General features: G+C 36.9%; 1 protein-coding gene across 2 annotated transcripts in view; it reads left to right on the forward strand.

The window, feature by feature from the left end:
• The window catches only part of UBR1 (ubiquitin protein ligase E3 component n-recognin 1), a 159,926-nt gene that overhangs the window by 77,748 nt on the left and 68,760 nt on the right, over window positions 1-13,418 (forward strand). For both annotated transcript variants that reach the window (XM_081229400.1, XM_081229401.1), the window contains exons 11-15: window positions 1,140-1,238; window positions 2,199-2,356; window positions 6,969-7,068; window positions 7,777-7,905; window positions 12,362-12,542. In XM_081229400.1, coding sequence (XP_081085526.1) covers window positions 1,140-1,238; window positions 2,199-2,356; window positions 6,969-7,068; window positions 7,777-7,905; window positions 12,362-12,542 — 667 coding nt within the window. The remainder of the gene's footprint in view (window positions 1-1,139; window positions 1,239-2,198; window positions 2,357-6,968; window positions 7,069-7,776; window positions 7,906-12,361; window positions 12,543-13,418) is intronic.

Consider the following 13,418-nt stretch of genomic DNA (forward strand, 5'->3'; position numbering starts at 1 on the left):
GCTTTTTAATATTGTTTTATTGATCTATTGTATATCCCTTATATTGTTATATTTTTTGTCTCTTTCTCAAGTTAGACTAGTGAGAACATGTACTTCTTTAACCTTCTGCTTTGCCTTATACAGAGATATCCAGTAAATACTTGTTAGTTTACTCTGATTTTGAGTGGCAGGAAATTCTATAAAACTTAGGACAGAGGTAGACCCAGGATGGAATTGGAAGCAGAGAGTGAAACAGTGATTGTCATAGGCAAATGATACTGTGGGATAAGATACCTGCACTTCCTGGATTTTATAAGTAGATTGTTAAAAGCAACTAAGGCATTTGGTTTCTTTAAAGGTGATGACAACTCAAATTATCAACTCTATTCTTCTAAAACTCATTAGAGATAGAATATTGGACCATATCTGTGATCTGAAATGAAGTTTTTTCCGTATACAACAGCAGTTCTCCCTCCTTATATGATGTTTTTCTGTATACCATGGTTACCTCTTAAACTTTGTATGAATTCTAATGGTTGAAATTAAATATGTCAGTCAAGGATCTAACACTGTGCTTACATATAATAGATGCTTGATGCATGACTGGATGTATTATTATTTTTGTTCTCCCAAGATATCAGGATTGATTTTCAGCTGGTATGCACCAGTATATATAAGAAATTATGTACAGCCAGCATCCATTCTGTTTGAGGCTGGGTTGAATCTGATGGTTGGTTTTCTGGGTCATATCAGCTTTTAAATACTTTAAATATAGTCCCTGCCCTATTCCATTGGGGTAAAATCTGCTAAAGATTGCCCCAGATTCTGTTTGGAGAAAGTATATACTGCACCTTTGCAGTCCTCTGTGATTTTTACCTGTGTGTGTGTGTGTGTGTGTGTGTGTGTGTGTGTTGTGTTTTTTAAAAATAGTTCTCAGTATCCAACTATGCTAGGTTGGGTAGCTGAATTCATATTCAGTCTTTTGTTATTCTCTTTCTAGTAAATTTTTGTTGACCATAGTATCTCCCCTTAATAAATAGGAGTTACAATACTTGCCATCTTATACATAGGAACAAATGTAGCAGCTGTTAAAATTGGGATTTTAAAAGTTTTCAGTACTTATTTATAATTGCTTCTCCACTTATTGTTTTATCTTCCAGTATTATAAGCAGCTACAGAAAGACTATATCAGTGATGATCATGACAGAAGTATCTCTATAACTGCACTCTCAGTTCAGATGTTTACTGTTCCTACTTTGGTATGTATTGATTAGTCTTGGCAATCTTTCTAAGTAATATTTATTTTATTATTTAAGAATTTTAGTTAGTGTTGAATTGAATTAAAACAACTTCTGAGTCACTATGCTGGTCTTATTACACGTGGAAAATTGAATAATGCTTCAGTGGTATCTGCACGTGAAAATGCTTTAATGATACCCAAGGGCTAGGTAATTTGTGGAGTGAGAGTGATGGCACTACCTTGGTCTGAAAGTGCTCATTCCTGCAGGTGAAACCTAGGGATGGTTTCTCAGTGTCTAGAGTAACTTAGGAACAGTGCCTTTTTAATACCAAAAAAAATTTTTTTGTGCTATTCTTTTGTTCTTTAGGTTGTTGTTGTTGTTTTTTTTTAATCGTTGTTGTTAGGGGTGGGGAAATAGAGTAAGATAAAACAGGAGGAGAATATAACTGTTGAGCATTTGCATGAGATGGAGCTGCATAGGTCTGGGAGGAGGAGGGTGGAGGATTCTGCTTCCTTTTTATCCTACTACTTTTCCTGTTTCTTCTGGAAAGTTCCTACTTTCTCTTTTCAAAGGCCAGAGAAAAGAATGGGGAAGAGAAATTGGATTGCGATTAAGGGGGAGATGTCAGAATAGAAAATATATATGACAGAAGCCTGAAGTATATCTGTTTGTTCTACTTTGCTCACTGTGTGATTAACAGTGGTAAACATTCATGTAAATGAATGTTACACAGGTACTGTGTAACCTGTGTAATGGGCTTGGGGTGTTCAGACAGGTGTTTTCTAGTTGCTGAGGAGTAGGGAATTTTTACTTTTAGAAAATAATTTCTCAGAAATTGCTATCCTGTGAGACTAAGGGGTGTGTTTGATGCTCAACAAACATTTGTTCAAAATGATTTACCACCCAAATGAATAAATAAATAAAGTCCATACTATAATGAGTTAATACTAAAGACAATATTCTTCACATGTTCTGCAGGCTCGACATCTTATTGAAGAGCAAAATGTTATCTCTGTCATCACTGAAACTCTGCTGGAAGTTTTGCCTGAGTACTTGGATAGGAACAATAAATTCAACTTCCAGGGTTATAGCCAGGACAAATTGGGAAGAGTATATGCAGTAATATGTGATCTAAAGTAAGTTGTTCGAGTAAAAAGGTGAGGGTACCTTTTAAACACAGTTGTGTTTATTCTGTCCTATATATATAAACATCTGATCCTTTTGGTTATCTTGGAATCTTTATAATGATGGCAAATACAAAGAACTGTTACTGTGATGTCAATAAATGTTTTAAGTGAAGGCTTCTTATAGAGTTAAAATCAGGTCAGTAAAGAAGGTACTGAGGAAGGGCCTCTCACAGGAACTTAGGGTCTCTTGGGCTCACCAAATGAATCTCCATCATAGTCACCATGCCTTCCACTCACTTCCACTCAGGTATTTTGGTTCTGCCCCTCTTGCATAGTCTCTTAGTGCTTAGTTTCAGATGATCTTGTTGATGTGAATTTTTTTTAACTCCCTTTTTCATACATATGATCAGGTATTCATCCGGGGTTTCTTAAGTTTTTCTCCCTGAAGAGAATGGAGTTTCCTTTTAAACTAAAGTTGGAATCATATGATAGATCACATTTGAGATCATTGGACCTAAAAGGAAATAAATTTCTAACTTTTTTAGAAATAGATGGTGACTACTATAAGGATTATGCTGTATAAAGTATTCAATAAATCATAAATTTAAACAATTATTTTAAGAATATATTAAGACAAAATATGTTTCATTTAGTTCGCTATTAAAAAAAGAGCTCTAAGATATGTATGATTACTTATTCTAGTCCCTACGTGAATAAAATCATTCTAATTTTGTCCACTTCTTCTAGTGACCATGTAAAGTATAGAGAGCTGGAAACAAGTTTCTAAACCAACCTAGAAATAGATTAGTCTAGTTAGAAAAATACATTTGACAGATTTCTGGAACTATGCATTGGATCCTTGATATTACTCAGAAAAATGTTTCCAGACCCTTTCAAATTCTGCAATTTCTAAATATGATTATGACATGTAATTCTTTCTTTAAAGTTCAGTAAATCGTTATGTTATCATATCTTCAGTACAAGTTGAGATGGTGATGAGTTCAGTAGTGAATTACCATTTAGCCAGTGTGATTCACAAATTATGCATAATTTACATTATGCAAAACAAACAAAAAATATACAAAAACTCCAAATGGCAGTACTTAAAATTTAGTGTTAAATCAGTGTATTTATCATTCCTTTGGTCTACTGTATGGGAAAAATCTCTTTCTGTGGTTCTCATTATTCTGAAGTATTCTTATAACAGAGTTATTTTTCTATCTAGAGAAGTGCATGATCACATCATTGTTTTGTCATATTTTATTTTGTGGATCTCTGACTATAATTATGCTCTGTGGTAAATAATTTAGAGTTAATGCATCCCTAGATACTTACCCCTATGGTAAAACTTTAGGGTCCCTGGTTGGGAAGGTAATTTTAAAGTTTTCCCACTCTTCTGATGCTCACAACTTCTCTCCTACATCCTTACATAAGTAGAGCTATCTCTAATGACAAGGAGAAGGGAAAATTAATGTCTTTTGAGGACCTGAGTAGCAGATATTGTGTTAGACTTCTCGTGTAATTCACTCTCACAAGGGTCCTGTGTTATTTATTAGTAACTGCTGTGTGCTAAGAAGCTTTACTTATTTTACTTCATTTTATTCTTGCAACATTCTCATAAGGTAGGTGATATCTTTATTTGTAGATTATAATTATTTGCCTAAGGTCACAAAGCTAGTAAGTGGCAGAATTTGGATTTGAGCCTAACGCTATTTATCTGTAATACTCATGTTCCTTTCACTACATTATGTAGCTTCACAGACTACATAAACAACAACAAAGCCTTCTCTGAAATCTGGCCTAAAACACCAATCGGATATACCCTTCATTTAACAAATAATTACTGAGCCCCATTTCTCAGTCTCTCATTGTAGAAATTTTGTAGTCATTCTTATTATTTCCCCATATACTTACTCATTCACCACTTCTTCCTGAAGCCCTGCTTTTAAGTCAGTTAGAAATAACCACAAATAATTAATGCCTTTTAACTGTTTCTAGAATAAAGTACAGATTCTTCCAGAATTTGTAGCTCTTCATAGTCTCACTTTATATACTACTTATCTGACTGTACCTCAGCATGAAATAAGTTTATTGGTCTTAGCAGAAGCTCTGTTCAGCCTGCCTCAGGAAATTTTCATTCTCTCAAAGCAGTGCAGTCTAACCCTTGAGTAGCCCCTTCCAACTTTTAGAAAGTTTATTTTATATTGAACTCTGTCTTTTTGTAGCTTTCATTATGTGGCTCTAGCTCACCCTTTGTCCATTCAGAACAACTCAGTGCTCATTTAACTTGACGTATTTGAAGACAGCAGGCATATCTGACAACTCTTTTTTACGTTAAGTTGCATCATTTTCTTTAAATATACCCATTTCATATTTAAAATTCCTTCTACATTATTGTCCTTCGCTACTGAACCTGTTTTAGTTGACTGTATACCACTTAAGGTATATGCCAAGAAATGAACACAGTACTCTGAGGTCTGTGTAGTAGAAGGAAGGGATTATTACCTCTCTCATTCTAAATAAATACACCTGTATTAATTTAGTTTCATTTGTCACTCACTCTATGGAAGGTATCTGTTGGGATATTTTGGAAATGAAACTTAGAAAAGAGATGCAGTTGAACCTTGGTTCTGTTAAGTGAATATTGTCCTTTTATTACTCTAACTTGTTCCTTCCTTTTTCTGAAAAGTATAGCATATTCTCAATGCAAGTCACCCTCTTCCTCTCCTACTCTGTCCCACCCTCTCCTTCCACTGCTTTTACCACCTATTTTTATCTGCAGACTGCTTTTCTTTTCCTTTCCTTCCTTACTCTTTCCTTTCTTCCTATCTCTTACATCTTCTTTGCTTCCTAGGTCTCCTACAGGGGTCAGGCATGAACTATGTGAAACTAGAAATGTAAATTTTCTTCTCTAGATCAGTGCTTCTCAAATATTAATATGAATGCAAATCATTATGGGAGCTTGTTAAAATGCAGATTATTACTCAGTAGATCCTGCATTTCTAAAGATTCAGTTGATGCTGATGCTTCTGGTTTGTGAACCAACCTTTTGAGTAGCAGTGCTCTAGAAAACAGCCAAACTTTGATGCCATTTGTTCATTGTGGTAGAGTTTAAACTTTAGTCTTTTTTACTTTAAAAGAAAGATTTAGAATGTAATTAGTATATTTCAAAGTTATTTCTTTGATAAAATCCTGATGATTGTATTTATTTTTATTTTTATTATTATTATTTTTTGCGGTACGCGGGCCTCTCACTGTTGTGGCCTCTCCCGTTGCGGAGCACAGGCTCCAGACGCACAGGCTTAGCGACCATGGCTCACGGCCCCAGCCGCTCCATGGCATGTGGGATCCTCCTGGACCAGGGCACTAACCCGTGTCCCCTGCATCGGCAGGCGGACTCTCAACCACTGCGCCACCAGGGAAGCCCCTGATGATTGTATTTTAACTTTCAACGTATTAATGGATATTTAAAGAAAGGGAAAATTAAACCACAATCCTTACTATCTTTACGAATAAAACTAATTTTTCCTCCATCTTTTTGCCTTGTCTTTTATGTTCAACATTACTTCCTTTGTGCCCTTTTTTTGGGAGCTTAACATTGGATTACAGTGTCCAGTATACATATATGTTTTCCCATCTGCACTTTGAACCTCAAGGGTAGGGTGTCTGGTTCATGTTTATGTTTCTGATACCTGGTGTGTAATAGGAATTGATTTGGGTTGACTGAGTGCAAAATACTTTTTAATAATTGTTAATGATTGCTTCCTGAGAAGTTATTTTGTGATAAACCATGTTCCCAATGGATATGAAAACAGCCATTGACTTTACAGCCTAAAGAAGTATTTATTGGTCTTGTAAATTATAGGCTAAAATGGGTCTGTTTATCTTATGAAACAAATACAATCTGATATATAAGCCACGATGACATAGGTGCTTATATCCTTCTTCTGGGTTCTGGGTGAAGAAAGCCTGGAGGTAGGAAGTCTGTTCCAAATTTCCTGACCCACCAGCAGTAGTATATCTATGGTACTGAAATCAGGTAGCAGGAATGAATGGCTCTGGGAGCCAGTGCAGAATAGTCACACAAAGTTGTACAAATCTTTAGTCATTACATACTGAGCAGCAGTAACAAAGTTATTGAAATCCTCAGGCCAAACTACTGTAATTCTCATGACTGCATGCTTTAGGGGGAAAAGTGTGTCATTTTAGTGCACAAAAATATTTTATAACTTACAAAATATTTTGAAATAGTTTGCACAAACAGCATACATCATGCACATGTAGTTTTGACATGCATTTTGAGGCTGAAGGGTTTTCAGCTGGTCCTTTGGGTGAAGGGTATGAACAGTTATAGAAAATTTGCACTGTGGTTGTCCAGCTGTGACAGGCTAGATTCACTTAATCAGACTAACTTTTGAGTGGAGAAGTCAGGCTTAGCTTTTACATCTGCCTCTTATAGGTAGAGCATTCACATTTTGCTGGTGTAATTCTAGCACTGCCTAGAATTGTAAGAAATTAGAATTCATAATTTTGATGAATCAACATTATCTATAGCCCTGAGAACCTTAAAATTATCCCAAAATAGGAAAGTGAAATGTTTCTTTGTCTCTTGAACTGATAGGTATATCCTGATCAGCAAGCCCACAGTGTGGACGGAAAGATTAAGAATGCAGTTCCTTGAAGGCATTAGATCTTTTTTGAAGATTCTTACCTGTATGCAGGTATGATAGTTCTTTTGTACATCAGTAAGATAAATTTATTAAAAAAAACTTAACCCCAATCTTTCATGTTTTGTTTTGTTTTGAGCAAATTATGTTTTTTATTTGAGGAAGGATAAATCTAACAAAATAGAAGTAAAATTTAAACACTGCCTCACTGATTCTGCTTTAATAGATCTTTCTGAATAGCTTAGTTAACTGCAGTTGTTACTATTAATGTTTATTGATGCTTACCATGTGATAACTGTAGTAAGCACTTTCATGCATTATTTCTTTTGAGCCTCATAGCAATCTTATGAGGTAGTTACTATTATTATCCCCCTTTTACATATAAGGGAATCATAGCTTAGAAATAATTTTTTGTTGTTGTTGTTGACAAATTTATTATTATTATTATTTTTACAATTTTATTGGAGTATAATTGCTTCACAGTGGTGTACTAGTTTCTGCTTTATAACAAAGTGAATCAGTTATACATATACATCTGTTCCCATATCCCTTCCCTCTTGCGTTTAGAAATAATTTGACCAGGGTCATACAGCTAGAAAGTGACAGAGTTGTGATTTGAACCCGTGCGTTCTGACCTAGTGTAACAGCCATGTTAAAAAACTATGCATACATGAATATAAATCCTGATGATTTTATATTTTGCCAGTGGAAGAGCAAAGAAAGAGGGCCCATATGTATATGTTAACCACTCTTTTCTTGTAGGGAATGGAAGAAATCAGAAGACAGGTTGGGCAACACATAGAAGTGGATCCTGACTGGGAGGCTGCCATTGCTATACAGATGCAATTGAAGAATATTTTACTGATGTTCCAAGAGTGGTGCGCTTGTGATGTAAGTAAAATTTGTTAGAAGGATCCGTGCCTTTTTAAGTGTTCTGATTGTTATTAATAGTATAGTTTTATGTTGCAACTTCCTTGATGTAAAGTTTTATTACTTAAATAGTTTCTTATATATTTGAATTATCTTATTAAATTTGTAGTTTTTTACATTTAATTAGAAGATGTGCTCCGTGGCATTCCATTTACCTTTGGGAATTGTGAAGTTTAAAAAATACAGCACACACTAATCAATTAATAAATTAATTATTGATAAATTTATTTCCTTGGACATGAATATTAATAATAAAATTAGGACTAGACTTTTAAGTATTGCAACACTGGAGGGGTGTAGATATTTATTCAATCAAGAGCCTTGTTATGTGAGTTAAACCATTAAGAAAATTAATTTTAGTTATCTATTTTTGGCTGCATTGGGTCTTCGTTGCCGTGTACGGGCTTTCTCTAGTTGCGGTGAGCGGGAGCCACTCTTCATTGCAGTGTGCGGGCTTCTCATTGCAGTGGCTTCTCTTGTTGCAGAGCACGGGCTCTAGGCACGTGAGCTTCAGTAGTTGTGGCATGCAGGCTCAGTAGTTGTGGCTCTCGGGGTCTAGAGCTCTGGCTCAGTAGTTGTGGCGCTTGGGCTTAGTTGCTCCACAGCATGTGGGATCTTCCTGGAGCAGGGCTCTAACCTGTGTCCCCTTCATTGGCAGGCGGATTCTTTTTTTAAAAAATAAACTTATTTATTTATTTATTTATCTATCTATCTATCTATCTATTTATTTATTTATTTATGGCTGTGTTGGGTCTTCGTTTCTGTGCGAGGGCTTTCTCTAGCTGCGGCAAGCGGGGGCCACTCTTCATCGCGGTGTGCGGGCCTCTCACTGTCGCGGCCTCTCGTTGCGGAGGACAGGCTCCAGACGCGCAGGCTCAGTAGTTGTGGCTCACGGGCCCAGCTGCTCCGTGGCATGTGGGATCTTCCCAGACCAGGGCTCAAACCCATGTCCCCTGCATTGGCAGGCAGACTCTCAACCACTGCGCCACCAGGGAAGCCCCTAGCAAGCGGATTCTTAACGACTGTGCCACCAGGGAAGTCCAAGAAAATTAATTTTATAATATAGAACTAATGTTTTTCCTTAAGCAATAATTTTATTTTATTTATTTTAAAAAATATTTATTTTATTTTTGGCAGCATTGGGTCTTAGTTGCGGCACATGGGGTCTTCGTTGTGGCATGTGGGATCCTCTGCTGTGTCATGCGTCCTCCTCGTTGCAGTGCATGGTCTTCTCTAGTTGTGGCCTGCATGCTCAGTAGTTGTGGCATGCGGGCTTAGTTGCCCCGTGACATGTGGGATCTTAGTTCACCAACCAGGGATTGAACCCATGTCCCCTGCATTGGAAGGCTGATTCTTAACCACTGGACCACCAGCAAAGTCCCCTCCTTAAGCAATAATTTTAGACCATAATGCTCTTTAAGCACATAATCCTACTCCAGACTCCCTTTTGAGAAGATGACCTCATTTATTTCTGTTCTGAGAGAATTAACATTATCTAAGTCAAATTCTTTCATCTTCTCCAGTTTCTCTGTATATCTCACTATAGTCAATCAATTCACTAAGTTTCTATATATATCTTCACTACTGGTCTGTTTCATTTTCCTCTTTCTAAAAGTGATGTCTCTACCTAGGCTCTTGGTCCCAACCTATATTACTTCTTCCTGGAGTTTGCTTCCTCAGTTGTCTCCTCTGGTATTTCCCACTCTTTCATTCATCTGCCTGTAAACACACAGGACGCTCCTATTCTTAAGAACAATGAGAATAAAAGCCCCCTTACTTGTCATTGCTCCCTCATGAACTGTATTTTATCTCTCTTTTTTCCTCATCTGCTCCACCACCAGCCATTGGTCATGGGTTCAGAGTGGCGGTCACGCTCACAGACACAATAGACTTTAATCTAGCACAGCAGCTGTATAGCACAATAAGGACAGGAAATATTGTCCAGCAACTACCACAGCACATATTTTTTGGCTCCCCTCATCTTTATGAAGGGCATGCTTAATTGTTGGAGACGAGGTCAAAGTGTGTGGTGTTAATGTTGACATCTGCAAAACCTCCTGAAGTCATCTACATTTACTGTCGCCACTCTTTAGCTTCTAAAACATCTTTAGAGCCAGGCTTCTGCCCTTATCAATTGATAGGAGCTGCTTTTTGAAAAAATTTCAAAGGACCTATTCAGTAAGCAAATTCAGAGGTCTTTTCTAAGTCCCCCATCTTCCTTAAATGTCTGTAGCACTGTATTCTTTTGAGAACCTTAATTGTTTTGAAACTCTTTCCCCTGATTTTCACAAACCTACTTATCCTAATATTTCTCTTATTGATTACCCATTTAAATCAATGATTGCCTTTTTTCCCTCACTTCCTTCTGCCTACTAAATAAGACATTCCCCAATGTTTTCTTTTTCTTACAGATCTTTTATTTCTACCACCCCAATTAAAACTTCGTAAGATAACTTTCCCAAACTATAGAATCACTTCTGTTTGTGTGCTACACATGACTGCTTGGATCTTACATTTGTATTTCAAACTCAGAGAATATTAAATTGATTTGTCATCATTTCATTCTACTTCCAGCTTGCATTTTTTCTTCTTGACTCCCTTATTCTGTTCGTGACGCTGTGATTCATACGTTCATCCGTACAGGAAATCTGAGAGCCACTGTGTTCTGTGTGTTAGATGTTAACAGACTTCTGAGGGGGAAAAAAGTTTTATGTTCATGTAAGATCGGGAAATGCTAGGTTGAACACAATCAAACATGATTTTTTAAGCCACTGAACTTCTCAAACCCTTTGATTAATCAGTGTTCTCAGGACTTCCCTGGTGGTGCAGTGGTTAAGAATCCACCTGCCAGTGCAGGGGACATGGGTTCAAGCCCTGGTCTGGGAAGATCCCACATGCCGTGGAGAACTAATCCTGTGTGCCACAGCTACTGAGCCTGCGTGCTGCAACTACTGAAGCCCACGTGCCTAGAGCCTGTGCTCTGCAACAAGATAAGCCACTACAATGAGGAGGCTGCGCACCTCAATGAAGAGTAGCCCCCGCTCGCCACAGCTAGAGAAAGCCCTCACGCAGCAACGAAGAACATACGCAGCAAAAACTAACTAACTAAATAAATTTATTTATTTAAAGAAAAAAAATTAATGTGCTCATTTCTAAGAGAGATATTCCCGAAATTTATTTAACTATAGAATTCCCCTTTTTCAAGATAAAATCAGTGAGAAATATTCTTAAAAAGTGACCTTTGACTCATCTCCCTGCCATACTCACCCAGATTTGAGTCTTCCTTATCCTAAATTTATTTTATAATCCTAACTTATTTCCTATGGGTTTATTCTTTTTTGCCCTGACTGCCCCCACTCTAGTTTGAGTCCCTTATCACCTTGCACTTAACTTAGTAGTAAACTTTCTATTGGTTTCCTCGTCTTCTAACACTACTGTCTCCAATCTGTCGCCTTCAGTGACACCCACTAAACTAATTCTTCTTGAAGCAATATGTTGACTACATTATTACACTTCAGACAGTATCAGTATATTCAACTTTACATGGCAACGCAAGGCATATTTCCAGTTTAATTGCTCATTAATTCTGTCCATAAACCCTTTGATTTATCTAGTTTTTATTCCTTTCCACCGCCCGAACAGGAGTAATACTTCCCCTTATTTCTCTTTGTTTATTCTGTATCTCTGCTTCCAGTGCTACCATCTCTCCATCTTCCCCCCATACTTAAATTCTGCATATTCTTTCAAACCCCACTCAAAAGCTACTTTTAAAAAAAATTAATTAATTTATTTATTTTTGGCTGCATTGGGTCTTCGTTGCTGCAAGCAGGCTTTCTCTAGTTCCGGCGAGTGGTGGCTACTCTTCATTGCAGATTCGCGGGCTTCTCATTGCAGTGGCTTCTCTTGTTGCAGAGCACGGGCTCTAGACACGTGGGCTTCAGCAGTTGTGGCACGTGGGCTCAGTAGTTGTGGCTTGCGGGCTCTAGAGCACAGGCTCAGTATGTGGCGCACGGGCTTAGTTGCTCCATGGCATGTGGGATCTTCCTACACGAGGGCTTGAAGCCGTGTCCCCTGCATTGGCAGGTGGATTCTTAACCACTGTGCCACCTGGGAAGCCCCTCAAAAGCTACTTTTGCAAATAAGTATTCCCAGTTGTTTGTGATTCTTTTTTTTTTTTTTTGCCCTATTAAGGTTATTAGTTTATACCATTTACGTGGCTTACAATTTTTTACTTTGATTGTGTGTGTATGTGTGTCTGTCTGACTGTCATAATATTTCCTACAGGTTTGCAGATCCTGTTGATGTAGCTCTAGTAACACATCAAACAATTTTGTGCTTGTATTTAGTAAATATTTACTGAATGATGTAATAAAGTAGATAACTTGTCAGTTTATTTGCATTTTTATTTTCCTTTTAGGAGGAACTCTTACTGGTGGCGTATAAAGAATGTCATAAAGCCGTGATGAGGTGCAGTACAAGTTTCAAATCTAGTAGCAAAACAGTAGTACAATTGTGTGGTCATACTTTGGAAACTAAATCCTACAGAGTATCTGAAGATCTTGTAAGCATACATCTGCCAATCTCTAGGACTCTTGCTGGTGAGTGTTGATTTGGTTTTTGCATGTTTCTGTTAGCTTTGTTTTCTAGATATTCATATTAGAATCAGTACTATTTTTGTTCTCAGTATGGACAGACATATTCAGATCAGATACTGCAGTTAAAAGCTGTCACTATCCTTCAAAAAGCTGTGACCAGAACGTCTAAGGGTGCTACCTAGGCTTTTTGTTATCTGGGTCAACTAATGGATCCTTATACTATACACTTAAGAACTAACTTGGTAACTTATCGCCTAACCAAATGTAAATATAGGAAAATCTTGTTGCTGTTTTTTCACCCTCTTCTCTTCCTGATTGCACCAGTGTGTTCACTGTGTCACTGTTCCTTTCACCACTAAAAGAAAGAAATCATAGATTTTCTTTAATCATCCTTTGATTTGCATTTCTATGTAAATCGACCATGTCAGTTTCTTTTTCTTTTAACAACTTTGTATAAGTGTACATATTTATATTTTTAATTGTGGTAAAATATACATAACATAAAATTTACCATTTTAATCATTTTTTTAATTGTGTAGTTCAGTGACATTAAGTACATTCACATTGTTGTACAGCCATCACCACCATCCATATCCAGAATTCTTTTCATCTTCCCAATCTGAAATTTGTGCCCATTCAACATAACTCCTCATTCCCTGCTCCCTACAGTCTCTGATTTTCTGTCTCTATGACATGACTACTCTAGGTACCTCATATAAGTGAAATCATACTCATATCCTTTTATAACTGGATTATTTCACTTGGCATAATGTCCTCAGAGTTCATCCATGTTGTAGTATATATCAGATTTCCTTCATTTTTAAGGTTGAATAATATTCCATAGTATATATATACACCATGTTTTGTTTATCTATTCAT

This window comes from Mesoplodon bidens (assembly GCF_964165515.1).
Source record: "Mesoplodon bidens genome assembly, chromosome: 3".
NCBI classification, from domain to species: domain Eukaryota; kingdom Metazoa; phylum Chordata; class Mammalia; order Artiodactyla; family Ziphiidae; genus Mesoplodon; species Mesoplodon bidens.